General features: G+C 33.4%; 1 protein-coding gene across 1 annotated transcript; it reads left to right on the plus strand.

Moving 5' to 3' along the window:
* Positions 1-7939: 7939 nt before the first annotated feature.
* LOC108684486 (G protein-coupled receptor kinase 5) lies at positions 7940-25552 on the plus strand. The gene is made up of 7 exons (XM_018188829.1): positions 7940-8275; positions 20438-20533; positions 21391-21748; positions 21909-22815; positions 23254-23391; positions 24447-24575; positions 24857-25552. Exons 1-7 carry the CDS (start codon positions 8038-8040, stop codon positions 24950-24952), a joined length of 1962 nt encoding a protein of 653 aa, XP_018044318.1. The 5' UTR covers positions 7940-8037; the 3' UTR covers positions 24953-25552.

Here is a 25552-nt window from a genome sequence, read left to right on the forward strand (position 1 = left end):
AGATATACGTACATTATTCTTATTATTTGTTTAATTGTTTTGTTTTAGCCGAAATATTCTATTATATTTGTAACTACAAAAAATCTATGAATATCATACAAATAAACAGTTTTGTATCATTAAATTATTCATTTAGTAAAAAACGTTTTAATACGTGGTAATCAGTGATTAGTCATATACCAACAAATAGTTTTTGCATCAATAACAAAAGTTTGATTATTCATACAAAACATTTCTCTTAATATATATTACACAGAAAGAAACAGTTGAAGTACCTCAAAACTTAGCTAGATCCAGATCTGAAAATAATTCTGTTGGACTATCAAAATAATTATGCTGGATAAGCATGATAAGCAATTTTGCATTCTAGTAACCATTTTGAACGTCTTATATATTGATTTTGATGGTTCAACAAACATATTTGCAGATCTGTATTTAATTAAATTCTTAGATCCTTCAACAAACCATTTGTTCTGTGCAGACGTTGTGTTTAATACATTTTTGGCGATATTTTTAAGAGAAAGATATGTAAATTAAACTTGGTGTGCCAAGAAACAAAAGGATTGCTATTTAATTATGCTCCTCTCGCATACGAGAGTGAAACACAATGCGCTCTACTCGGTCGACCGTCGTCATTCGCATCGGAGCGTGCAACTTTCATCTAGCTTAAACTAATTTCGCAACGCTTGTACGTCGAGCATTTGTCAGCCGAAAATAAAGCAAGCTCTGCATCCTGCATAATAGTACCGCACTCAAGGCTTCATTATTACATCCAGACACTCTTTCTTCTATAACAATTCACATAAAACTGCGATTAATATTTCTTTACGTTCCGTTTCATTTTATCTCTCAAAAATATTTTACAATTTATACCTTTTTTCGTAATTATAATTATCGGTCTACAAAATTTATATTAAGAAATGTACAAAGAAATGTGAGGAAACAAGGGCGGGTTTAAGTCGAACACACGTAAGTTCTTTTCTTTCTTTTTGTATGAAACTAAGCACTGTGCTTGAAATTGGACTACTCTTTCGAGTATGACTAATGTTGCAATGGCCTAAAAGACAATTTTTTTCTTCCGGACGTGTGTACGATTGTAGTTTTTCTCAGATAAATTTGAAGAATCTGAACCGATCTATCTTACTGAAAGTCTCGCTAAAAATACCGAAAAATTCATCCTCGCCGCGTTGTAAGTTATACCGGTCCGCATTTGAGACGAAAGTGAGCCAAGATGATCCATAATCCGAGACGTGGATAAAGGATGCGGATATTGAAATATCGCGTGGATTAAGAGCCGATTGTAAAAGAAGCTCTCGCGCTCCAATTTGAAGTTCGCCGATCGTAAAATGTTTATTATTATCGTCTTTTGCGGAGAATGTATAGCATTTCTTCCTGTCGGCCAATAGCCATTTGCGCTGATACGACGGAATTGGCTTTTCCATCCCCTTTGGACCCTCACGCCTCTCTCCCTCTTTCTCGCGTACACACGTACATTGTACATCCGTACATGATATCATATATACACACACACATACACACACACACACATACACACGTATATGGTGTCCCGGATTAACTGTACTTCTTTTGAAAGAAAGCCTGCGGTCAATTCCGAGGGAATCTTCTGATCGATTTGATGAGACATTGTACTATTACAAATTTTTCAATTTTTCAATCAATGCCTCAAGAATCAAACGTAAGTTTATATCTTGAATTGTTCAATACGTTATTTAGCTTTTAAGAGACTCCTCGGTTTTACTCTACTTTATAACTTAAATCCTTCTCGACATTTACATAAATGAAAATTCGATTTTCGAAAAATTCATTGCCTAAAAAGAAAATGCAATTGATCTGGGACACCATATATGCGATGGACGCATCGCGTTATACTGCCTATGATATCGTCAGTCACGTATAAACTGCATTACTGATTGACACAATGCGAACGCCTTTAATGCATATCAACGTCAGTGGTGCGTATTGTTCCATTGCGGCGTTATTGGCAATTTCTATTTCATCGTGCAACGCATGTATTGCGAGCGGCGATCGGCGAAGAGAATCGTCCACGCGAGTGCGAGAGTAGTGATTCGCTTCGTTCTCGAGTTCATCTTTTTTTTCAGGATTTCAGAAATGGGTGATTGGTTTCTCCCTTTTTTCTCTCCTTGCCTCCCTCCCTTTTTTCCGCATTGAATCGTGCTAGAATCGCATTTTATCATATACACGGTTATCGTGACATTCAAATTGATTTATCATACTGATGTACGTGTGTTTTACGTCGATTTTCAGCGTGGAAGCGCATCGTAGTTGCAAACTCGCTCGTTGTACGTACAATTACTATGTTAGTTCCCTCTCTGTCTCTCTTTGCCATGATAAAATGTACACAATTCCGCTACGTACTAGAGAAAAAGAGCTGGTAAATCTAACGATAATGCACTGGAAGAAAAAATTACAGTTATCGTAATTTATAATCATTTTGATGCCAACTATATATCCTTTGATAAAATTATAAATATAATTATTACTAACTTTAGGTAACTGTTAAATTTATAATATCAATTCAATTATATATATTCAATTTGAGTTATTTGTAATAATTTCTATAAGTCGCTATTGCATCTACTCAATATATCATTAATTTACTAAAACATTAATTAACTAAAACAATGAAATTAAATAATTTAACTTGAGAAAATATATTAAATTTGAATCACATTTAATTCATTATTTGACTCAAATTTAGTTTATTGTTCATTAAGTGCATTTAATATAGTACAGTTAATACAGACGATGTTTACTTTGAAACTGAACACAAAGATAGATTGATTTACATTTTCATACACATTTTCATACATGGAAGTTAAAAATAACTAAATTATTTAATTTACACCTTTTAATTCATAGAGTTGTCATTGTTCCTTTGATATATCTAACAGATATATAAATATAATTATTATTACTAACATTATAGCTTGCATTATATTAATAACAGTAATAATTATAAAAATAGAACTCTTAATCATAATTATTTTTACTAGACAATCATAATCACAAATATCAAACACTTTTCTCTCAACACAAATTTGTAGAAAGAAATAGAATCGAATTAAGGTTAAGCGAAAGGACCTTAAAAAAGGAAAATATACGACACTCTAGGCATTCTCTTCTTCGGTAAGGAGCAAATATTAGCGGTGAAATGGAATTATGTTTCATAAAAAGGCAATTAAATGAAATTGCATTGTGAATTGAATGGCTCCGAGAGGGAATGCGATCGCAATTAATAGCGAGGATACTCTGTTAGCGTGCTCGGGAATCCAGACACGCTCGACACGTTGCGCATCGTCGTGTCGTCAATTTACAGTCGCATATCGCCGTATCTCGAACAATGGTATGAAAACCGCGTCGCATTCCAGAGCGCGCTGGGACGGTGCATCGCAAATGGTTAACACTCTTCGCCATTCAAAAACCTCTTTCCGTCCCAATCATATTTTCTTGAGAAAAAATTCTTGCGAGATGTATTGTCAAAAGAAAGCGCGACTCATCAAGCGCATTTAATATATATATCGTTTATAGCGATATATATACGTGATAATATCGTTTTAAAGAATACAAATATATGAATTAAAAATATTACATAATATGTAATAATGTATTTAATAAAAATAAAGATGAATAAATACATTTATAATGTGTATGGAAAATACGTGCGGATTTTCAAAATAAATTCAAAAATAACAATTTTTTTAATTAAAAATAATTGTAATCTATAATGTAGGTATGCACCATTTTTGCACAATATTTTTCTATGTTTTAGATAATTTCATAATTTCTCTTTCATAGAAGTCCTTTTAAATGTCATTTACTATATATATTGGATAAAATCGCAAGATTATATCCAATATATAATAAATAATAGGAATACAGTTAAAGCAACAACAGTTACGCAAATATAATACATATCCTATGCTCATGTTCCACGTGACGAACAATATATTGCGAATAATAATCTCCAATTATTTGTGGCTTATGTTAAAGAAAATTTACTATACTATATTTCTTCAAAAGATTGTTCTTTACATTCAATAGAGTTAAAAAAAAACCTAACTTAACCTTAATTTTGATACGCCGAATTCTCTCATTCCTCGAGCGTTTGTCTAGCTTCGGGCAATCCGTAGAATTAATCGAATCGACTTTCAGCGAGACGATATTGGGAGAATTAAAAGAAAAGAGCATCTCATCGGTCAAAGTCCGTTTACGCGGGAGAGAATAATTGGAAGGGGCGCGAGTACAATTTGCGTCGAGCAGAGAATCTAATTCTATCGGTTTTCTAATCCCCGTACGTTTCCATGGTTATTCATAATTTCTATCCCCGCGGTGATGCAAGCGAGTCACATTAAAATGTATCTGTACTCGATCGTATATGAATACGTGGAAATTACGCACATTCCGCGGGGCTTATTAGATTACCGTCCGCTGTTATCGTCAACGATAGTTGCGTCCTCGGTTGCGTCGTTATCTTTATCTCTCTACTCCTCCCCTTATTCTCTGTCTCTTTCTCTTCTTTAATGCACCTGTCCGCTGCATCGCCATTCATGCGTACGCACATGTGTGACGATCTGAAAGAAGCTCATACGATATCCGTGTGGCAAGGAATTTGTTCGGATTCTTAGACTTTGAGAAAATATTTATCAAAAATATGACGATTCATATATGTGGTGTTATATGATCCCGTTAATGTGTTCGCTTTAAAATGCTAATGAAAATTATCTGTGATGGAATATAAAATGAGCTAACATATCGTGTTTTGCATTTAATACTTTAACTTGAGTATTTTTTCTATAAATGTCACGTGTCTTTTTTATTTTAGTCGTGAAATTAAGATTTTTATATTGTGTATATGCAAAATATTATTTTGATAGTAAACTGTGTACGCGCATAAAGGGGAGGGAAGGGGGAATATTGTTATTTTTAAAATAATAACAATGATAAGAATGATGATATAATAATGACATAATCATAATGATAGGATAATTAATACTATATTAATTTGTTGTGTCAATTCAAAGGATTCGCATTAGTTATATCAAAATTAGGTTCTGATAAAATGAATTAGTATTTACATATAATGTGTGTATTAACTACTCATTATTGAGTCTTGTGTCAATGATATCTTTTGTTCATTACATTATAAGCTATATATTATATGTGAAAACGCATTTCACCGGAACCCAATCTATGATATAATTAGTAGAACCTTCACTTTCTAATTATATGGAAAATTGAGTCCCGATGAAATGAGTTAGTTTTTTTCACGTATAATGTAGTTTATGGTGGAATAAATGTAGTTAATATGGTGAACAAATGATATCATATAGCGATTTCAATCGAATGTACTCAGTGTGTGCACTGGTGCATATTAAAGTCATAGATTTATGTAAAAATGTATGTTTATAAATATAGAAACGCGTTAAACGCGATCTTCATTACATTTTATTATGCTGTAGTTAAAATATGTATTTTATAATTCAAAATATTTTTTTTATAATTCAAAACATTTCACTTTTACACTCAGATTAAATCAGTGTATGGCTTTAATATCCACTAGTGCATTCTACTGAATTCGTTAATTTACAAGGTTCAATAATAGTTCAGAAGTTTTTAAAATGACTATATGATGTATCAAAAGTGTAAAATTTACTTACAGAACATCTTTGATACATTATAAGTTAAAAACTATATTATTGAGTCTTGTGTCAATAACATCTTTTGTTTATCACATTATAAGTTGCATTATATGCGAAAATGAACTTCTTTCATCGGGATCTAATTTTCCATCATGTAAATAAGGATCTTTTGATTTGAGTGCTAGAAATGTCGATAAGTGATAATATAATAAATTGAAAAGAACTTTCTTTGGATCCAGATTAAGCTAACAAAGACGAACAATCACAAATGAACATGAACAAGTATTATTAAAATCCTATATTTATAAGAATAGCATAAAAAACTGCTGTTTGCTTAATCATATCATATTAAAAAGTTGCTAAGCGCTTATTGGATGATAGACCAATTAGATAAAAAATGGCGGTTGAAATAGTCAATAGAAAAATGCAATAGGAAAGAAACCAATAGGAGGACGCGATTGTCGATATTCGCTCAGATAAAAACAATGCGTTATTCTTAGATCGATTCTACACACGTTCAAGTAAACTTGTCAAGTATAAATGCGCAAATCGCATACATACGAGTACATATCGTCATATATCGTGTATATGACAAAGCTGCATAATTATTTCAATAAATTTGTATTGTATATGTGGCTTGCGCATACCAACTGACACGTTTACAGCGTGAAAACAGAACGTATTCTTATAAATATAAAGCTCTAAGCGTAATAAATTATTCTTTTGTTTTTCTTATATTAAAAGAAGATGGAATAATTTGTTTGTGTTTTTTGCTTGATTCGGATCCGCTTTTCCGCATACTTGACTTCATCAAATTCTAAAATTCAAAGTTGTAATATATAAACACAAGTCAAATTCGCTATTGTTTTTCAGGATGCGCGTGCACGGGAGCGAATCCGCGAGACGGTGCGCGCGAGTAACACGCCGGTGAACGCGCGAAGAAATGAAATGTGCGACGAGAAGAGCCATTAGGAATCCGCCATTCTCGGCGAATGTCATTCACCCTGCGTGTACATCGTAAGAAGAAAAAGAAGAAGAAGAAGCAGCATCATCACGGGAGAAGATCGAAGTGAATGAGTCTGCTCGCATCCGAGATTCGACACTTGTAATTCGTCATCGCTGGGATCTCCTCATGTCATCGGAAATCAGCTATCCGTAAACGTATTTCATCTAATCCCTCGCCCCGTCCAATTCGCCGGCGTCAGAAGAGTGAAAGGCAGTACTTCGCTCCACACGACGCGTCTCTTGACTCTTGAAACGCATCCCGCCAGACTCGCGCGTTATTTTCGCGAGGTACGCTCCTCACGCTGAGGCACGCTCCGGAATCTTTTTTCGTCCATTAACGTCTCGATATAGTGTGCTTTATATACACGTATTCTTCAAAAGTATATAGTCTTATCGCCTAATGTCTCGTACGCGAATTTAAGTGCAAGTGCATTTAGGTCACTCCTAGGTTGGTATACTCTCACTTTTTGGTCAAGTAATCCCTCGACCGACCGTTCTTATTCGCTATAATACAATTGATGATAGAGATGAGAAATTCTATCTGAATGACCATAGTGAAAGAGCACGCTTGTCGATGCTCGCGAGACGCCTTCGCCGTCTTTGTCGAGGAAAAAAATTGATGGAATGTTCGATTGAGGAAGAGTCGATGAATGTCCGTGAGGATCGACGATTGTTAGCCGATCGTTAAATGCCGCGGCTCAACAGCGAAGAACTATGCGATCCATGCGGACGAGCTTGAGTATCGAGAGATCTAATTCCATCAAATTCAGAGATTCAGTGGATCCACTGAGTGATCTATGAATGACGATGAAGCTTCTTCTGTAACATGCGCACATTATTTAACTTTGCCTATTAAGATAGAAGAGGTCCCAGACTGATAAAATTATTAGTAAAACCAGCAATTAGTAAAACCGGAGTGTTTACCGTTTATTTGACGATGCGCTCTAGTTTTCCTCGATCGAGGAAACAACAATTTCTCTGTGCACCGGGATTACTTATCCTAATTAGCCTAATTCCAAGCGAGAACAATTTCGAAATTACTCGCTTCTCACACTCGCGCAAATTAATCTAAAAGCAAGTGCTGTTTTTCCTTCAAGGAATTACTATCGAAGCAAGAAGCTACTGATCGCAAGAACGCGTCTTCACTTGAGGCTTCTCTTCCGGAAATCGAATCGATTTCAAATGAGTCCAGCCCGTCGATTGATCGAACAGAGAATCGTCTGACGTAACATTAAGATTCGTAAGTCGATGTTTCCGTATTGAGGTACATCGAGAAGATACGCGGATCTCCATTTGATCTTCTCTGAAAGGGGACTGATTATAGACTCCGGTAGTGTCCGCGGGGACGCAGATGGGAGCTTGTCTGATAGAAGTCCCATCAACTCCGTGCGACAATAATCTAACGTGTTCCCAGCGATCGACTTCACGGCTGCCGTCACGTTCTCCACCGACGTCGCTCACCGACGTTACCATCGACCACAAGGCCTCTTCTTCTCCCATCCGATTCGGCCACAAAAATCCGATCAAGCTGGAATTGATGGAGTTGGAGAACATTGTTGCGAACACCGTGTACCTGAAAGCGAGAGAAGGTGAGTCTCGTTTTACTTACTTGTATTATCACTTATTGCTGTTTGATTTTAGATTTTATGTTTATATTTTATGTTTTATATACATATATTTATTCGCGGAAATTATCGATCATTCATATACAGCATGCGGAGCAATTAAAGACTAGCAAAATAATTAACGAGTGAGTAATTATAAGTTAAAATTCATTATAACATAAAACATAAAAATCTGCTTTTTTTTTGTATCGAAATATATTGGTTAGAATAATATATTAATGAATGATGTTTTATGATGTTGTAAATAATGTTCTACATTTCATTGTTTCCATTATTTGAAGAGCGGCAAGGTAATTAGGAAACTGAGAAAATTCACGCGGTAATGACAAAAATTGTTCCATGACGGGTAATAATTGCGCTTCGGTATAACACGTGTCAAGAACAGTTATTGAATTCGGTCGATTAGCGCGCGCGCGCTGAATGTACAATTCTGATATTGTGTATCTACATATAATGGCCTTCCCGGAACACCCTATGGCCTATACACAGCTTTCATTACCGAGAGTTCGGCTGGACGACATTTATTACGCGCGTAAAGTCGCTCCGTAGTTTAGCTGCGAGATTGAACGTTCGCATTTAACGCGCAATATGCAATCGTTACTTTCGCATTTAACGCGTTTCGAATTGCCGTCATGGAGAAAATTAAGGCCATTAGGCGTATTTTTTTGCGACACGTGCGATTCTGGATAAATATTTCCGCAATCCCGTGATTACGTTCTCGATGAGATTCAGACTGTCATTTACGGATGAAAAATAAAAAAATTTTCCTCTTTAGAATTTTCTTATTTACGAGAATTACGTCAATTAAACGGCTTTAGATTGCGGAAGATAATAAAACAACATGATTTGCGCATTTAATACTTTTATACGTTGCACGCAATTTAAGTTACTTTTATCGATAAGAAAATTCTGTCATTTATTTATAACTAACTAAAAGACGGCAATTGTGCAGTTGTAATATACGTACATTTAGACACGTGCTGGATCGAAAAGTACTTATCCAGCGAACGTTTTATGATGGCTTGTTGTAGGTGTCCGTATTTTTAATGCGTGTGTAAAACGATGCTTGCGTCGACAGCTTAAGCGCCGTAACGCGAACGATAGATCGAAGCAAAAAATCTTTACTGCGAGAGGATCATCTTTTTCTCTCTGCTCGGCCCGATGCGTGTTTTAGCACACCTCGTCATAGGCGCCGGTAGAACGCGATAAATAAAATAAACAATTGTTCTTATTTCCCTTTTATCTTCATCAAGATTTTGATTTATGAAGTTGTGTTAGTTGGACAGCTCAAATTTATTTTCGTAAATATTAATTAATTTCGGCGCTATAGACTCTAAATTCTTTAGCCTCTCTCTTTAATATGTAGAAATAAATTGTAAAAGAATAACAAAATATACAAGATTCGACAACTATGACGATGGATTAACAAAGTAAAAAGGTGCGAACTATTTTATTATTGTAATTTTAAATGTAATTTTCTGAATATAAAAAAGGCCAAAAATAGTAAATTGTATTCATTTTTAGAGAATATAAAGAGATATGTTGTCATATTTAGAACATCCGTAGCGTCCCGACGCCCATGTCTTATACGAGGCTCCTTTGTGATAGACTAAAAAAAATTATGGTGTATATTAAGCACAAGCTCGGTATTATCGCCGTTGATTCGTTATTTAATTTATGTACAGGATGAGAGAGAGAGAGAGAGAGAGAGAGAGAGAGAGAGAGAGAGAGAGAGATAAAATATGCAAATTGCATGAAAATGCTTCGATGCCTTTCACAATGTAGCAAGATATTTGTTATCTATTTTGCTTTTTTATTACCTATAGGCGGAAAGATCAATGGCAATCAAAGAAAAAATATTTAAAAATTATAATAATAAATTGGAAATAAGTGAATCTCTCTCTCTCTTTCTCTATCAAAAAGCGTCTTGATTTAGCACTAATCAGCTTTCTGACTTTAATTTAATGTTTAAATATATCTATAACCAGTCTCTTTGTATGGCAATCTCGTGTAAAGCTTTCTGATACAAGCGGTAGTTCATCTCACAATTAGCGGTGTTTGTTTTTTTTACGAGAAATTCAACCAACGAAAATAACATTTCACACACGTAAAAAAATAGGGACTTGCAAAATTTTTGCAGGGACAAATGCTTGATTCAATTTCATTTTTCCGTCATGCTCGTCATATATTTTTAGCCTCGTTACAGGGTACAATGAACTTTTGCTGATAGGAAAACGTGACGCTTTACTTCTCGTTATGCTTTGTAATACGTCCCTCACGAGATATGTCATATAAGAATATGACAGGTATTTCAGAATTTTTCACGTTTTCTTTTTCCATGGGAATTTATAGTTTAATCAATTTTTACGAACAAAATTTTGATATGAAGTTCTTAGATTAGAAATTTCTATTTGTCGCAAGAAAAGAAAATATTTTGAAAATTCAATTTTGAGATTTAATATCTCTAATGATTCATTATTCTCTCTACGTGTATATTTTTCTGAATTTAAGAGAACTTGCAACAACAAATATCAAGCTATTTTTCGAGACTAAAGATAAAATGCTGACTATTCAAATTCAAAAAACAAAATTTAGGAAGCTTTATGAATTAAAGGAAGCTATGAATTAAATTTCAAAGATACGAATACACTAATTTTTTATCTGTAAGTAAACTCTAATTCGAGTGAAAGCCTGATTGAAAACCTGAAATTTTCCCGGGAGAATCGTCGAATAAAATTTGCATACAGATCACGAGGTTACATTAACTCGAGACGCTCGAGACTAAACTTTGTCGATTACTGTAGTCACAATTGATCGGTTGCAAGTAGTAAATTCAATGGGGAGGGTCATCCACCATTGGCCGGCATTCAATTAGTGCATTACGAACGACGTCCTGTCGAAGAGTGCAGGCGTGTTGATGGTCGGAAAGTAGGTAAATGGATTGGCGTGATAGCGAACCACGTCAATGGCCTTGTATAATCATATTGCTTGATAAATTTTATAAATGAGAGCCTTGCACGATAAATCCAATCGCCGTGAATTACATAAATATACAGGATACCTACCGTTGAGTTATAGGGATAACGGGTTAATTAGTGGTCTTCTGTGCTCGCTGTAACGCAACGACGACGTAATTAGCGGCCATTCGATCGGGAAATGACTATAATCAATTTGTTGCGCTGACGAAAAACTTTTCCATTTACGAAATCCCAATTTATCACGACTAGTTATTTTCTGTCTCCATAACGTTTTTTTGAAGACAAGAGGAGGCAAAAGGTGTCAATTCTAGATTGTCTCTAAATTAACTCTGAATATGGCTAATTTCACGTTTTGCATTTCGCACAATTAATATTAATAGTTTCTCGATAGTTTTCAATCAATAGTTAGAATTCCAGATCTCCTTTGAAAAATTCCAAAAATTAACATCTAAGTCACATTTGATAGAAATGTTAACGCATTTTTTTTTTAAATATCGAATTTGAATTATATTTTTTTCGATGAATGTTGATATGTCTTTTTTAATGAACAATAGATTTTCTGATAACAACAAAAATTTCAATGTTTTGCAGAAGCGAAAAGATTTTAAATTTTACTTAAGGAATTGAATAGTCTCAGTATTTATAATTTCTTCGTGCAATTCTTTTAAAAATTTCCAATGGTGTTTTTAAAAATTCTTCCAATCTCTCGATTTTTTAAACATTAATTTAACAAATATTTTAGGAAACTTTTGAATTTATTCGCAAAGATACGGTTAATAATATGATAGATGTGTTTATGATAGATGTGTTTATAAAAATGTTTATAAAAATGTATTTATGCAATGACGTCAAATGAAATAACGATGCAATAATACCGAGATGATGTATTATGCGGCTGTCCTCGTAAGCCAAAGATGCGTTTCGCGGGACCGACATACGTGTTCGTATAATCGAAAGTCACGTTTCGTCGTGCTACGGGAATTTCAATTATCATAATGATAGCAATAAGGATTTGTGCGCAATTATTGTGAATAAAGATACAGAGTTATGCCCGTCGCACACGCTGATATAATTACGTGATGACGATGGGGCGTGAGAAAATTCCATCATCGCGAGAACGCGGTCGAGACGCGAATTGTCGCGAATAAATTTCTACGCTCGGGATAACAATAATTATTTTAAATGCTACGTTTAACGCGTGCATGTTTATGTGTTTGTATGGAAGTTGATATACGAAGAGAGAGAGAGAGAGAGAGAGAGAGAGAGAGAGAGAGAGAGAGAGAGAGAGAGAGAGAGAGCAATTTTGTTGAAGAATCTAAAAATTTAGCTATAATAGATACAGATCTGAAAATAATGCTGGATCATCAAAATAATTTTATAGGAATCTTAAGTATGTGGTAAGTAATGTTGTGATGAAATGTTTTGATATTCTAGCAACCAATTTTGTCGTCCTAATTATTTTGATGATCCAACAAAATTATTTTCAGATTTGTATGTAGCTAAATTTTTAGATTTTTCAGTGAAATTGCTTTTTCCGTGTACAATTTAAAAAGAGCGCCAATGGATCTTTATTTTCCACTATTAAATTAAATATGTGCAAACAACACCGCTTTGTTCATATCTATCCGTTAATGTAAAAAATGCAAGAAATTTATTCATACCAGAGTATTGAAATTCGTGGAATAAATCAATTTACGAGATTCGATTTAAGTACGTTTTCACTCTTGCGAATTATTTTATTTCGACTTTCGATTCCGGACTCTGAATTCTTCTACTCTTCATTTTCGCTCGTATGATTTCGTCGAATACCTTTTTTCGTTCTTTTTTTTTTTTCTATCACTTTCCAGGATTGGACGAGATGCGCGCGAGTGCTCGAACGTTGTATTTCGTTTTATCTCTCCCCTTCACGCGATTCACTGAGCCGAATGTGGTTTTTCATTTTGCGGCATTGCCGACTACACACCGATTGAACGGGATCGTCAACAGCTGCACAGAGTAGTCCGCTACAAGCAGAACAGTTAAAATTTGTTCACGAGAAGATTTAGCTCAGAGAATTGTTCAATAAAGAACATGCCTTATATTTCTAATCCTACGAAACTTTTATCATCTAAAATGATTATCTAAAATTAATTTGATATGTAATTTGATTATACAAAATGATAATATAAAACTCTTTAAATTCTTTGAAATGGAATCTCACTCTAAAAAAGTGAAAATGAATTGAATCAGTCTTGAAAAAGAGTGTCTCAATTTTGAATGTCAGTTCTAAAAGTTTTTAGAGAGAAGGCAAAAAGTAAAAAAAATTTTGAAGCGCAAAATATTCGAGTCATAAACCCTATGTAATTTTTGTACGTTCGAAATACCCCTTTCACTTTTAACAACTGATCGTGAGACACGATAGGTTTGTTCTACATATAGATAGAATACAGCATGCATTAGACAGGTCCTCGTCCCGCGCGATGCAATTCGCATGCATCACAGCACCCGCTTCCTCCCCCATTTTTCTCCTTTTTCCTCCGCCGATGTGGAAGAGAAGGTGGAGCTTATGCGACCCTCGACTTCCGTTTGTTGGGGATCGAACAAGCGGGTTCGTGCACGCGTGTCGAGATACAGGGTGCTCCGAAGTGATCGTAAGTATCGAGAATTGTATTTCAATCTCTCGAATCCGAATTATTTCAAGTTAACGAAAATGTTCAGTATTTGAGTAATATCTTCTTCAATATTAAATAATCTGCTTAATTTTGGCTAATATTAACTCGATTCGCGTTAATAAGATAAAAATATGATAATACTCTTGGGGGCTTCCTATACGAGCACTTTCTATACAGAAATTATGCGTTTTGCAGATTATCTCCGTGTTCAAATACATTTTTAGAATGCCAATGATTTCACATTTCGTGAACATTCACTTCATCAGGACGAGGAGCAGCCTGAATGCGATTTTATTTTATTTTTCGCGGATTATTCATCGGATGACAATGAAAGTAAATTACACAGACCGCATAGAATTTACATTATTCGAGCTATTCTCATTGTTTGAATTTTCTGAACCTGTTTGACATCTCCATTCATTATTCGTCAAAGTTTCTGATGCATCGCTTTAAACGGACAAATATAGAAAGTTCTTATCTTGATATATGGTTCTCTATCTCTAAATCGACTTTCTATCAGATAATCTATTATCTCTCGGTGCAGTAGGGATATCAACTTTCTTGGAATAATCTGTATGACGAGCTTGTTCATGGAAGCGAAAAACTGGGACCATACATTTCCTATCGCTTTTCCCTGTCTCTTATGTTTTTCTGCACGAACGATACCACGGAGGATTTTTTTACTTAACAAAAGCTGGGAATCTTTTTGTCATAATCAGAATTCATTTAACGCAAATGAATGTACAGAGTGATTAAAGAAACTCACTTTCATTTATCCTTTTTATCCGGGAATTGTTCTTTTATTAATTCAAAATTGATCGTTCAGTTTTAAATACTTTTTTAATTAACCTTTGAGTTTATTCTCTGACAAAACAAGATTCATTTGAAATCGTATTTATAAAAACTTTTGCGTTCTTTGTTCTTATTGTAGAAATTTAGTTTGTGATAGATTTTTTTATTATTTATTCAGTAGGCCACACTATGTTAATATTTAAATATTTCTTTATTAGGAATAAATTAATTCTACATTGATGGAAGAATTCGTGGAAATCAGAAAATGACTGAAAGATCTTGATTAATTCGCATGTGCAAACACGGATTATTCTCGCAATTTATCAGCAGTAAACTTTTTAAACTGTTCTTTTCTTGGCTCTACTTTATTAAATAGCGGGATTATTCGATAGAAAGTCTCATAATAACGATTAATACACCATAAATCATTATTGCTGTTTATATCAACGCGTCATCGCATAGAATGTGCATTGTAACGCGACGCGCGTTTTTATAACGCGTTATCTAATGTTATGACGTTCGCTTCAAAGATATTAATAAATTTCTGTCGACGTGCACGTCGATAACTTTTCTCTGTCGGGATTTACCATCGCAACGTCATGCATATGAAATAATTAACGAGTTTTCAGGTTTTGCAATTGAATGAAGCTAAATCATGTCAGAAGCTAGTTAACTCAGCTTATCGAAAACCGCGATTTTCAATGAACATTGATTAATTTTGACATTATAATAATATAATATTATAATATTACAATTTTAATCATTACAAGGGAACGACACGAAGTGTTTTTTTTTTTTTTCAATTGATTTGAATTTTTGCCAAAGGTTGGGCATCGAAAAAAATCGATATGTATTTTGCTGTTTGCTCAGACACTCAATAGTTTAAGAGATATTAAGTTATAAAACTGATCGGATACTCTTAAAATTTTAGATCGTCGATTCAAATCTTAGTAGTAACAACTTTTTAAAAAATTTTTTTTCCACTTTTTTAAATTTTACCTATATAAAAATATGTCCACGTCATTTTTAATCAGAAAAACACCAAGAATTAATTTTAAAGGACTTTTCATTCAAAAACAACTTATATATTAATTCTATTAATGTGTCACTTTCAAAATATTTATAAATTTTTCTAAAAAGATAAAAAAAATTGTCATTATTGACATTTGAACCGGCGATCTACCGACCTATAAGCCAAATTATTTGTTTTGTTTTTTGCATTATTTGTTTTTGGTTTCAGCATATTCATGGATTAATATCAAAATTTTTGTAGTAACATTGACTGATATTAGTTTAAGATTCAGCAAGACCATTTAAGACTTTGATTGCTATAGTTTGTGATAGTTTATTTTTTTGCAATTTCATGCAACGAAGAAAAGTTGGCTTTTATTCCTATACTCCACTGAAATCAAAGCTGTTCTCCTACTTCCTTCTCATGGAGCGTATTTTCGCTGACTTTAAACTAATGAAGACATTCATTTATTTTTGTTAGCTTTTAATTTAAAAACATTAATATGATTTACAATAGTGAATATACTAAGTACATACAAGAATACAACTGTATTATAGTAGTTACAGCTGCATCAGAGATTTGGCAACAAAAATATTACATTAAAATACATTTATTCACACTTAAAAATTGTATGAAGTAGATATGTCATGTATTTCGCTATTAATTGAACAATATCGAACTTTGAGTTTAAATTCACTGTATATAAAAATTGATGAAGTGGAAATAAAATTCCAGCTTTTCTTAGCTACATAAAATAGCATCTTGATTTAATTGATGCTTTCAGTTAAGATTATATAATTAAAACATCCTTAAGAAAAATAAGTGTATTAGATTTTTTTTTATAAAAAAGTGTACTCGCTTATTCTTGAGCCTTTAATAAAAAAAAAAATAATGTATATGTATCTCAAAAGATGAGAAGAGGCTTTATCCTCATTTTTTGTCCTTTAAATACATACAAAGTTTCATCAAAATAAGCCGAATGATTTTTGAAATTTTTGGAAAAAATAAAATTTTTTTTCAATTTTTTGACACGTATATCTTTGAAACTAAGCTGTTTCGGACATATAATTGTATCGAAGATTATATGAAACTTTCGTTTCGAATTTTTGTAAAGAATCACTTCTTAAAATCTTTTAGCATATCTACTTAGGACACACTCTGCATATCTAAAAATTATTAAGTGATTTTTGATATACAGACTGAATGAAAAGTCCTAGACCGGCGAAATATCTCGAAAAAATTGCATTTTTGAAAGAAATGTCGTACAAAAATTGTAGGATTTTAAATGATCTATTTGTTGATCTGTTCAGTCTGATACACTTGGCGTCGCTAAGATCACATCGTTTTTTTTAAGTGTATCCTATTTTTGATTCCAGAATCTAGCTGGTGCCAAGAGCTTTTCAAAACACTGTAATAAAATTATTTTTTATTAAATACTTTTTGACGAGTTATGAAATTTGAAAGTCACAGTACCTCCGGCATTAGCATTACGCAAGATGTCCGATTGACTAACTTCCCTTTGAATGTTGTTCAGGATAATATCCTATAATAATAATAGTCAAAATCAAGGCCATTAGAAGTTATAACTTTTATTTAGAGTTATCGTTATTTTTCATGTTAAAAAAATTGAATTTTTTAAAATTTTCATTAAATAAAATTTTTTTTTAGTGTTTTCTTTAGAGTTCTAAATAGTGCTACAAGAGTTCTAATAATTACTTTTAGTAATCGAGGCGCTAAAATCAAGATTGGACGAATTATAGTCCAATATATATATAGTTGTTTGTTTCCTGGAGCGAAATTTTCTAAGTATCCAAACGTGAAAAATTTTTATCGGATTTCCAAAAATTTGATAAGAATTCTCAGCAGTTCTACAGTTCTAACGATTATCTTTAATAATTGAAGCGTTGAAACCAAAATTAATAGTTATCGTTATTTTTCACGTCTTGAAAAATCGAATTAAAAATATTTTTATTAAAAAAAATTTTTTTTAGTGTTTTCTTTAGAGTTCTGAATAGCGCTATAAGAGTTCTATCAAATAGTATAGTGACTTTTTTCGCTCTGACTTGAAATAAGAAAGTTATCTAATTTTCATTTCGCGAAAACATAAAATTAGCACCCCAAACTTTCAAATCACGTTTTTTGCATTTAATCGTCAAAACTCTTCAAAATTTATCAGAAACTCTAGAACTCTTTGGGGGAGAACTCTATTAATAATCGAAATTTTGACAATGGAATGCCAGCTTCACAGAAGTTTATTATTGTATATATACAATTTTAAATATTTATGTATTCTTCACGCCAAATCGGACAGCCTTTGTCACAGCCTGACTCTTGTCGATTTTTTTACTGATTTTTTATTATATCCCTCAAATTAAAATACGTATTCAGTTATTTTTTAAGATGTTTATCTCTGTTTCCTAGAATTTTTTAATATTTTCAATTTATTTTAGCAAACATTAGTTGAACATAACTTCTGTTCAAATTATTGACAAACAAAAAATAACTACATCAATTGTGTTTAAATCAGAACTGAGATTTAGTTGCATTTCGGCCGATTTTCAGTTTGGTTCCTGCCCCCTTACTTCAACCCTCGCGCAGGCTGAATACCGATTGACCTGTTTTGTACTAGTTAGGAAAAAAATATGGAAAAAGCTTCAAGTTTTTATTTCTATTTGAAAAATTTGATTGAAATAAAATAAAGTTGATTTTTGTCAAGATCGACATTTTTAATTTTTATAAAAAAATGCTCCAATATTCTTAAAAATACAAACACTTCAAGTCACATTTGATTATTTCAAAATTTCCGTGTCATATTTTTTAATTTTTGAAAATATTAAATCTATTATTTAATGTTAGTAGATTTTTAATTTGCTGATGAGTTAAATAAATCATATTATTTCATAACGACACTAGAGAATATATTTTTGATTTCATAATTATTTAGGGAATAAAAATTTATAGAAATATTATCTGAATAAAAAAAAATAACGTCTTTTAGAATATGTGCAAAAATTTATTAATAAATATTGGATCATTTTTATTTTTTTCAGGTTTTTTTTCTTACCCTTATACATTTTTTTTATAATCCAAAGACAATTTTTTTATAAGAAACATATCATTTTTTTACGGATAGTATTTTTTAAGTTTCAGATACAGACTTTGCTCTTTCAAATCAAGTCGCAAGATATTCTTTTGCTAAGTTATATTCTTCTGTTAATGAGAACTTTATTATGATATTTGGCAAATTTATTGGATCTAATGCCCACTCGAGCAGTTCATGTAGAGTAGTTATCTGGCAATCAGATGGGCGTTGAAGACTTGCACGAGTCATTCTTTTTATCGTATCACCTATTCCATCACATGGATCTTTGCCATGCGTCGTAGTAAAAAATGCCATTCAGCCGGCATTCCAAAATTTTCTTCATGATAATAGATATTTGCAAAGTTCTTAAAATTTTTGAATAATTCAGAAACATCATCAGAAAAATAGTATATTTTAGACGCCCACTTGAAGTACTCCTTACAAATTGATAATTTTGAAAAATGCATCTAAAAAATGGCTATATTAAAAAATCAATAAAATAATCGAAAGGGTTAGTGGCGACGGCCGTCTGATTTGGCAACCTACATAAATTTACGCTTTATATTATTTATAATATTGTTGAAAAAAAAATTATTCCTGAAATTTTAACTTGATACATTTTTACGATGAGGAAGAAAGTAGTAATATTGTATATTTTTAACGATAAATTACGAACGACAAGGGAAGAAATAACTTTCTTCTTGTTTAGTTTCTATCGCAATGGATCTCTCGAGGCGTCATTTCGAATTCTACGAAGTGCCGGACTAAATCTTGTAACGTTGATCCAATATCTGCTGTTATCCTCGTTTGAGTGAATTCCGTAACTTCCGGCTTTCAATCCAATATTTTGTACTGTCCATTCGCCTTCGCCAAGATGTTTATGACTTATCTGCTTCAGAATCCAATAGATGTAACATCTTTAAGGATAAAGTCTTTCACAAATGACTTGTTATATTTTTCAGCAAGTATAACTTATTAATTGAATTATTCACGGAAATATTTTATTGTAATTTTAAAATTATAATAATTTTTATACGTAATTTTTTTATATGCGATTTTATATGCGTTTTTAATGTTTTGCGACGTATAAATATTTATTTAAAAATTTTAACAAATTTTAAATGAAATAGTTATATTTGTTAAATACAAGTTTATGGTTCTTTTTCTAAATGTATGATTTTAACATGTCACTTTATCGTCGAACAGAAATTACACTGACATTGAATAAAACAAATTTTATCGCATTTTTAATATATCTTTTGACACATAATCGCACACACGCAGAATTACTGCACAAATTTTATTCGAGTTCTAATTAATCATCAAACAGAAAAACCATGCTCGTATTCGTTTTTAATTAACGCATAGTGTCAGAATGAAAATTGAAGAATTCTGCCGTGATGATAAATTTTTCAATGATAAAAATTTTAAATAATTTACAAAAATACAAAAATAAAGAGGTACAAATAATAAAATACAATAAAATGGATAGAAAATAAAAGCGGCAAGTTGTTAAAATTGTAATAAGTTTTTTTTATTGTTTACATATTTCACTTGACATATTTTGACGTTTTTCGTATGTATGAAAATTTTCTTTTTTTTTTTGGATAGGTGGTGGTGACAGCAATAAAGGAAAGAGTAAGAAATGGCGGAAGATACTTCAGTTCCCACACATTTCCCAGTGCATCGGCCTAAAAGATAAATTGGGTGAGTCAGTAATAATTGAGGTCACAAAAACTTTTAAAATAAAAAAAGAAATTGTAATAAAAAGCTATTTTATCTAAATAATATTTGCGGTCATAATTTTCTTGGCAATGTAGAAGTGTATAAAATAGCCGCAGTAAAAAATTATTTAATAGATCTGTGCGATTATTGAATCTCGGGCCTGCACCATGTAAAGCGCATTATGCAGTTGAAAAAACGCTGCAAAAGGCGGAGAAACAATGTTGCGTGTTCCGTTAACCTACTCTGATAACGCTCTCCCCCAATTTGAAATAATGAAAACTTGCGAATAAATAAGACGTATTCTCGCGAATATGAGCTATATAAAATACGTAAGAAATTATTTTTTTCTACCATTAGAAATTGTTACTCACTGCAATAACATTAAGAAGATTTTGCTGAATTTATTGTTCTACTATTGAATTTATTTACATAATTATAAATTCGAAAGAGGATTATAAAAATCGCTAATTATTTAAATAAGATTTTTATATCGTTTAAACTTATTTTATTTTGTGATGTAATTTTTAATTGATATTATAATTAAAATGTACAGAATTAATTTTTAAAACATATCAATTATTAAAAATTTAATTGAATAAATCTTTAACTGAATAAATCTATCCGTTTAAGATATTTCCGTTTATTTTTCCAAGTAAGAAAAAGTAGACAAAAATCTTTTCAAGCAACAAGCAAGTAGCATTCTACGACTAAATTTTAACAGGATCAATTAATTAGATTTTACGGGTATAAATTAAATTTATTTAAAAAATTTATACTGGTGCGCATGATGTATAGTTCATTTCGGAAAAATAATCAACGTAATTCATGATGTCGGATAGACATCAGGTACAGTTATGTGGTGGACCAGCAGCCAATTGGGCGGCTGCTCTTTCGACAATTCTGCCAGGATAAAAAACCAGCCTATCACCGCTACAATCTCTTTCTGGACGCGATCGAGAAGTACGAGATTGAGCTGGACGAGAATCGCATCGATCTGGCGAAAGAACTGTTCGAGCAGTACCTGAAGCGGGAGGGTTCGGAGGTAGTCGACATTCTGAACGATTCCTTGATCTCTCAGTGCGAGGAACGACTCAGCACCGGCGGCAAGGAGCTCTTCACCGAGGTCGCGCAGACCGTGAAAAACTTCCTGGCTGGCGAGCCATTCTCGGCCTTCCTCAGCAGTTTCTACTTCTACAGGTGAAGTGCCAATGAATAAATTGTGTGGCAGATAGATAATATAAATTCGTAGAAAAGAATTTTTTTCGATGAGAATTTAATTCTGACTACGAGAAAATATTAAGAAAAGTATTAAGAAAGTATTAAGAAATAGAGAGACGTTTTTCCTACGTTTCTTCAGGTATCTCCAGTGGAAATGGCTGGAGGCGCAACCAGTGACATACAAGACCTTCCGGATGTATCGGGTATTGGGCAAGGGTGGTTTCGGTGAGGTCTGCGCTTGCCAGGTACGCGCCACCGGTAAGATGTACGCGTGCAAAAAATTGGAGAAGAAGCGCATCAAGAAGAGGAAAGGCGAGTCGATGGTACTAATCGAGAAGAACATCCTGCAGAAGATCAATTCCAAGTTTGTTGTCTCGCTCGCATATGCGTACGAGACGAAGGACGCTCTCTGCCTCGTGTTAACTATCATGAATGGCGGGGATCTCAAGTTCCATATTTATAATATGGGCGGTGAGCCAGGTTTTGACATAAATCGTGCCCGATTCTATGCAGCCGAGGTCGTGTGCGGTCTGGAGCATCTTCATCTTCAAGGTATCGTCTATAGGGACTGCAAGCCGGAGAACATACTGTTGGACGATCATGGTCATGTGAGAATATCCGATCTCGGTCTCGCGGTGGAAATTACGGAAGGCGACATGGTGCGCGGTAGGGTTGGCACGGTGGGTTATATGGCGCCTGAAGTGATCGACAATGAGAAGTACACATTTTCGCCAGATTGGTTCAGCTTTGGCTGCTTATTATACGAGATGATCGAGGGCCAAGCACCGTTCCGTGCTCGCAAGGAGAAGACGAAACGCGAGGAAATCGACAGACGTGTCAAGGAGGATCAAGAGAGGTATTCGCCCAAGTTCAGCGAGGATGCCAAAAGTCTATGCCAACAACTGTTAAAAAAGAGCCCGAAGAACAGGCTGGGTTGCAAGTGTGGTCGACACGGGGCGAAAGAGGTGAAACTCCATAGCTTCTTTCAGTGCCTGAATTGGAAGAGGGTCGAGGCTGGTATGTGGGAACCGCCGTTTGTGCCAGATGTAAGTAGGTGTTGTTTGATGATCGATCTAAATTCACATCGAGATTTCATATTTTCATTTTTATCCTCGTTCAATCTATTTGTTCGTCTATTTAAATTCCGTGAATGCGAGAGTTTAGATGAAATTTGCATATAAATTGTAACTGTATATACTTTAATATAACTTTAACACTAATTTCGATAATTATACTACTACTAAATCAATATAATATTTACAATTTTTAATTAGCATATATTGTCATTATAAAATGAAATGGTATTTTAAGAAATCGCATAAATTGCTAAAAATTTTAACGTTATAATATTATTTTTGTTTTATTATATTTTTGTGCTAGTAATAAATTGTCCTTTTTGTATAGAAGATTTAATGTATATGTAAAAACATTGAAGGTGGTAAGAATACGAAAATTATTAATCGTTGATACGTTTATCATTACAGCCTCGTGCGGTTTACGCTAAAGATGTTTTGGACATCGAGCAGTTCTCCACGGTGAAAGGTGTTAATTTGGACGCCACGGATGATACCTTCTACAGCAAGTTCAATACCGGCAGCGTGTCCATTCCATGGCAAAATGAGGTAAAATAATCGTATACGTTACATCTATATATTACAATTACCGATTGTGAGACATATTGCGCCTCGGGAAGGCCTTTGACCTTTCCTTATAAAAATAATATTGTTGCTACGTGGCACACAGTAGACGACCAGTTAATAAGATCTCCATTATAACATGAATGTAAATCGCATTCTTCGACCACCTACGCATTTCAAACGCTTATATTGATATTGATAGTATTTTAAAGGATCCACATCTATATAACCCAAGATTATATAAATTTAGATAAGATGTTTCAAAATAATTTTAACAATATTTTTAATAAATTTAATTTTCTTCTTTATTTAGATTTTAACTTTTATCAAAAAAAATTTTGAAAGATAATGATCTCCGTTTATTGAAGTTATTATTTTCTGATTTCGATCGTAAATTTCTGCCAAATGGATTATGCACTAAAATAAAAAGTGAAACAATATTTATCTACCAACGTTTTAGCAAACATAATTTTTAATCTTACAAAGATATTACATAAATGACATTTTCTCATCTCTTAAGTAGATATAGAGTCTAATCTATATCTTGTTCTAATTTTTTACGACAAATGCGTTGAAACTTAAGAAATGAAAAAATGTCATTTATGTAATATCTTTGTAAGATTACAAATAATGTTTGTGTTGTAAAAATCTCGAAATAAAATTCTAAAAAAGTAAAATTGAATTTAAAGATTAAATAGCAAGGAAATAATAAAATCTCGTTATCTAATTGCACTTCAGAGGATTTTGCTTCGTTTTGTTTTCTGAAAATATTACATGTGCATGCAAAACATCTGGAGAGCGGCACTTGGATCAAAAAATATAGAGCTCATGCAAAGTGTTTTCCTACGTCAGAGGCAACGCGAGATGCTCGTTATCACTAGCGTTATTCGAGTAGATGTATTTAAAGCTGCGATGCTGCATAAGACGCATTACGCACGAGCCACCTTTAGCTTCTGCCTATGTTAAATCACTTACTACGCACTTCGCGAAGTTGGAATTGTCAAATCATAACTAACGCGCTTCATTTCTTCCTCTTGCAGATGATAGAGACTGAGTGTTTTAAGGAACTGAATGTATTAGGTCCTAACAACACGCCCACTCCAGACTTATTGATAAACCATACACCGCCCAACAATGACGATAGAGGATGTTTTCCTTTTCGGAGAAAGGTAGTATTTTTCGAAATTTTGAGTTTCGTAAAATTATTTAAAATTTAATTTCGAAGAAAGCAACAGTAAAGATGCTCTAAAAACATTTGGAGAATCGAAAGAGATTTTGAATACTTTAGGACATTTAAAAAAATGTTTTAATTTAAAGAATAATCGAAGAAGATATTTAGATATTTTTTATTTTCAACTTGTGAAATATTCTTTATTTCGTTATTAAATTAATTTTATAATTACTGTATAGGAAAATATTATATAATAATAAAATTATATTGCAATTACAGAGAAAACAGAACGATCGCACAAGGGAGATCCCGTTGTCGGAGTGCCACTTGCTGGAATTGTCGCAGACGCAGAGCTCGGAAATGCCAGCCAGCTGATCTATGGTGAACAAGAATAACAGTCTGAATCGATTAATGTCGTCATCATTTCGACGTTGCCGCCATCCTGATGTTACTGACGGCGCGCGTTCGAGTGCCACTGGTGGCTACTGCGTTAAGAACAAGCCGATCTCATTCTCTCTCTCGGTAGCATCCGAAGCCACGGCAACTGTCCCTGAAAATGGCTGCATAGTTCGCATAATAAGAAGTCGCAATGACTGCGGGTCCGAAGCATCCTCTCAGGTTTATTGGGGTGAGATCAAAGATCTACTCCAGGATAAAACATGTATCCGCGCAATTTTACGCGCGCGCTTACAGCTACGCATATGCGGCAAACAAACGCGACACACGGAAGCCAGGCGCATTGTATGTTTCTGTCAAATTCGAATGACACGTTCGTTACCAAATATATTTTCCTCGAGCTCGAACGCGGGAATGCTCGACGTGCACTTTTGCACGTCCATCAACGTATATCGACGTGTTTTATCGAGTTTCGATGTGTCCAGATTCACGAGTCGGGCGAGAGAAAATTTAGGGTGATATGTAGATAATGATTGTGTCACTCACAGCGCGATTACATAGCATATGTAATATTCTGAA

This window comes from Atta colombica, unplaced genomic scaffold, assembly GCF_001594045.1.
Source record: "Atta colombica isolate Treedump-2 unplaced genomic scaffold, Acol1.0 scaffold135, whole genome shotgun sequence".
NCBI lineage: Eukaryota > Metazoa > Arthropoda > Insecta > Hymenoptera > Formicidae > Atta > Atta colombica.